Source organism: Pteropus vampyrus, unplaced genomic scaffold (assembly GCF_000151845.1).
Source record: "Pteropus vampyrus isolate Shadow unplaced genomic scaffold, Pvam_2.0 Scaffold124, whole genome shotgun sequence".
NCBI classification, from domain to species: Eukaryota; Metazoa; Chordata; class Mammalia; order Chiroptera; family Pteropodidae; genus Pteropus; species Pteropus vampyrus.
The window spans coordinates 1,783,970-1,788,279 of record NW_011888905.1 but is presented as its reverse complement, the minus strand read 5'-3'; the positions used below and the strand labels follow the sequence as shown (position 1 = coordinate 1,788,279).

At 47.1% G+C, this 4,310-nt stretch overlaps 1 protein-coding gene across 1 annotated transcript in view; it reads right to left on the bottom strand.

Moving 5' to 3' along the window:
• ASH1L (ASH1 like histone lysine methyltransferase) overlaps window positions 1-4,310 on the bottom strand; it is a 106,031-nt gene that overhangs the window by 51,101 nt on the left and 50,620 nt on the right. The window contains 1 exon segment of the mRNA XM_023534302.1: window positions 949-1,687. Coding sequence (XP_023390070.1) covers window positions 949-1,687 — 739 coding nt within the window.

Below are 4,310 nucleotides of genomic sequence, written 5' to 3'. Positions count from 1 at the left end.
AATGAGCACTTAAAAATAGAAAAAAGTAGGTAAGGAACATAAACAAATATTAATCTTCAATATGCAAATAAGTGCAAATTGAAAAAAGGAGGAAGTAACATTTCGCAGATGTCACACTGATAAAAATTAAAAAAGAGATAACTTCCAGAGTAGATAAGGGTGGAGTAAATAGTATACATCGATTATTGTATAATGTTAGGAAAAGCATCAACAGGTGTGGCTTTCAGGAAGGCAATTTGACAATATATATCAATTTGACAAAGCATGTTAAAGGACTTCAAAAGTATCTAGCAGCTTTAATTTGTATTTCTCTGACTGTGAATAAGGGTTGCAATGTGAGTGAGACAGCACGCCGTATTTAGCACAGCTAAAGCCATTTGCAAATGGTGAGTACTGTATCGCTTCATTTAAAAATATCGAATAAACCTTCGGGGAAAGAATCTGATTGGATACATAACAAAAGAATTAAATGGCCCTGTCTTTTGATGATTTTTGGCTTTCTGCTTTCTGCCTTTTAGAAAAAAGTAAAAATATGGGAAGGAAACTGTGAAGAAAGTAAATCTAACAGGCAAGAAGGCTTAAAACGTATTTGATGACAAGACGAAAAGTTTCGAGCACAGTGAAGACAGGACAGACAGCGTGACAGTAAAAACGCCACTCGCTCGGCTCCGGTCTGCGTCAAACGCATCATGTCTCCGGGCCTCGATTTCCTCATCTGTAAGGTGAGGGCTTGAACTGGATTGTTACGGCCCCTCTGCTTCTTAATTATTTATGTATAATTCTGGACAGCTGTGAATAAGAACACTTTTAAACGGAAGAGAAAAGAAGAGGTCTCACACAGTGGAAGGTTTTAAGAGTAACTGAACGATTCCGCTGCAGAGACATGTCACATGTATACAAAAGCTAGTCCCTCTGCTCAGGTAACGTGTTAAACGAGGAATGAATTACCTTTCCGGGTTCTCGTGTTCTTCCTGCTCTGGGAAGGGCTTCTGCTTTTTCTTGGTCTGTTCCTCCAACAGCCAGCTTTTCCGCTTCAGCCCCTTCTTGTGTTCTGGATTCAGGCTGACACTCTGAACGACGGCTTCGATGACGTCCGTCACCGTGTCAGGGCCGAGGCGGAGCGCCGCCCCTTCCTCGCCCGCACTCAGCTCGGGGCCGCCGAACTGGGCTGCCTGAAGCGCCTGCATTGATACCACAGCCTGGAGCGGGCACTTCCGAGGCCGGCCTGGTCTGCGTTTCACGAAGTTGTTTCCTGTCCTGGCCTGTCTCTGAAGTTTTTTGGCCTTTAAGATTTTATTGACATGGTCCAGGTTTTTCTTCGTAGCCAAGATCTTGTCATAATTGCACATTTTCCGAGCCTGGCGCTGCATGGCTTCCACCACGCTTCTCTTGATGTGACGGGGGGAGCAGGTGCTTGGCAACTTTTCGGGAAGAAGTGTGATGCTACTGCCACTGGCGTCGCCAGGGGCCGCGGGCACCAGGAGGCCGTCCGGTTTCCCCAGGGTTCGCTCCTTGCCGTGGCTGTGGCCTGGACTCGGGGAAGGTGGCACGGAGGCAGATGCGATCACAGCATCGATGTTTTTCTCCAGGGCCTCGTGGTCCTCACGTCCCATCCGCTGCAGCAGGCTGTCCACAGACTCGTCCCCGGAAGCGACCAACCTCGGACTTCGAGCGGGAACTCCGTTCACTAAACAAGACAGAGCACACGTGGATGACAGCTGAAGACAGCTGGTTATGTACAGATAACTTTGTACATAGGAGAAAAGACGAGGAACACTGCTATATTTTTCATAGGAAGACCAGACATCATAATATCATATGCATCTGTCCTTCACGGCAAGTTGGCAGTTTACGTTCCTGAATAAGCTACATTACAGTCACCATAACAGATTCAAAATTAGCCTATATTTCTCTAATAATGTGGATTAAAAAACAACAATTCTCACTCTCTGAAATGAGGAACAGAAAGAGTGAGTTTATTTCTTTAAAAATGAAGGTCCAGTTAAAGGACTTGACAGTTAAATCAATCTTGGATCGTGGCTGAAGAGCTAAACTTTAAATATAGATATTTCTAGTTCAGTGCTTTTTATGATGTTTAAAGACAAAGGGATAGAGTAAAACTCTTCTTGGGGAAAGCTTTACAATCAGAATAGAAAACATCTGTATTAACTAGAAGAAAGACATGTTAACAGCAAGATAGAAACCAAGGGGTCTTAGATAAACCTTGTTATCTCAGTGGCCCCATGGTTAGTAACTTTGTTTCCTCAGGTGCCACCCGGCAACTTTTTATGACTATGACGAACAAGAAACACTCAGCTTCCTCTGGCAAACTACGTTAGTTTCACGGTATTATAAAATCAGATCGTCACAGGCCACCTCTCTAGACGCCTAGTTTACTACTAACGATCACAGGTTATCTGTTCCCAAAGTTAACTGATGGATTTCTTATCCGCATGACTTTAAAATGTGATGCTATTCTAGACACTCTTCTGAGCCCCAGGCATTTGCCCGGGGCTGCCGCACACTGAGTGTCCCCACCCTGCGCACTGAGTGTCCCCACCTTCTATTTTTCGAGAATAGATTCCAATCTCATCAGACTACACTGGAATTCTTCTCAAATCACCAATAACTTCCCTCAAATAGTATCCGACAGCCTTGTTGAAATTCAGTATGTTTTAAAATTTCAAACTCTCAGCTATACTTCACATTAGCACTCATCAAAACCCTTCCTCCACTGTTTGTAAGACGACGCGCTCTGATCATCTTCCAGTCACCTGGGCCCCACAGGTTAAGGTGGCCTGTTGCTCGGCAGTGTAGAACCAGAACACTGTTCCCCCACCTCGCCCTGCTTCCCGGCGAGCTAGTCACAAGGCAGCCTGAGTGAGCTTTTAAACGTGGACTTAATCAGGTTTCTGCTTCTGTTTAAAACCCTTACAAAGCTCACTGCTACATAAAACTACTTTGCAATGATCACATTTTCCTCCAGCTTCACGTCATATGAGCACTCTATCTGGAACCCTTAACTGCAGTAATAATTAACTTAAATTCCTCAAACTCAACATCTTCCTTCTTCACTCAAGTATTTGAAAGTGGAAGAATGTTTACTCACAAACTGATCTGCTAATTCCGTCTGCTCTAAGTTTGCAGTGGGAATGTGGCTTCCTCAAGGAGAACGTCCCAGACCAGCCCTGCCCCCCACGCTATTAAGAGTCACCATCATAAGCAGCAATGGCTAAACCTCCCTTTGGAGAGATGGAGCTTTGAATGTGAATCCCGTCTCCTTTATTTGCTGCAAGTAAATGAAACTACCTAAAAACAAACAAAAATACCTAAAACCCCCAAACGAAAAATAACCAACTCCTCCCCACCCCGCCACCAAAATAAAAACTCCCACAATACCTTCTCCTTTCCTACCGATCGTCAGGCTTCCAATTAGTGACTTAATGTCTATAACTCTGAAGCAAAGTGTGGCTCGCGAAGTCTGACGGTGTCACCCAACTCACTGTGTCTCCAACGACCACGGCATAATCAATCAGTAAATACGGAGCGGAAGCGTCAATCCCGGGCTCAGATTCCCGGAAATTATTTTTGTCTCCTCCTTCCCTTCGCCGGCCGCCCAGAGCTACCGAATGCGTTTACTTCACGGCCGCTCGCCCGGGGCTGCCGCGCACTGAGTGTCCCCACCCTCCCGAACCCTAGCCGGACAACGGCTTTTCGGTGGCCTGCTGAGCACTAGGCTGCAGATGGAAGACCGTATCCGGCAACTTTACACAGGTAAAGTATTGTATAAGACCAAGTGCACTTTTCACGTGGACATTTTTCTGAGTTCTGACAAATTTACCGCATACGCACCATCACGACCAAGACACAGAGCATCGCCATCGCCCTCCAAGGCCCCCGGAGCCCACCGACACCGCCCCGGGAGAAGCCGCTCCTCCGCCTGAGCACTGCAGAGCGAGTCTGCTTTGCTGCGGCTTCATGCGAAACGGCAGGACAGGTGCGCACAGCACACTGCCGAGTCGTCCTCGTTGACAGAGGTTCACGGACACGTCCTCCAGCCCTCACTACTCTGGGCAGCGACCCCAAGTAGCCCCAATTTACACATGAGAAAGCTGTGGCTCAAACAGTGCACGGACCTGGCCCTAGAGTGTACACTATCGCTGAAGCTGAAGCCACCAGATCGGCCTCGAAACCCCGCTTGCCCACCGCGTCCCGCCGCCTCCCCCCACGGACAGCGTCTGGCCATGCCCTGTCTGAGACGCCTTTGAAGTCTCAATCCAAAGTGCACGAGGCTTTCCTGCTGAACTTTG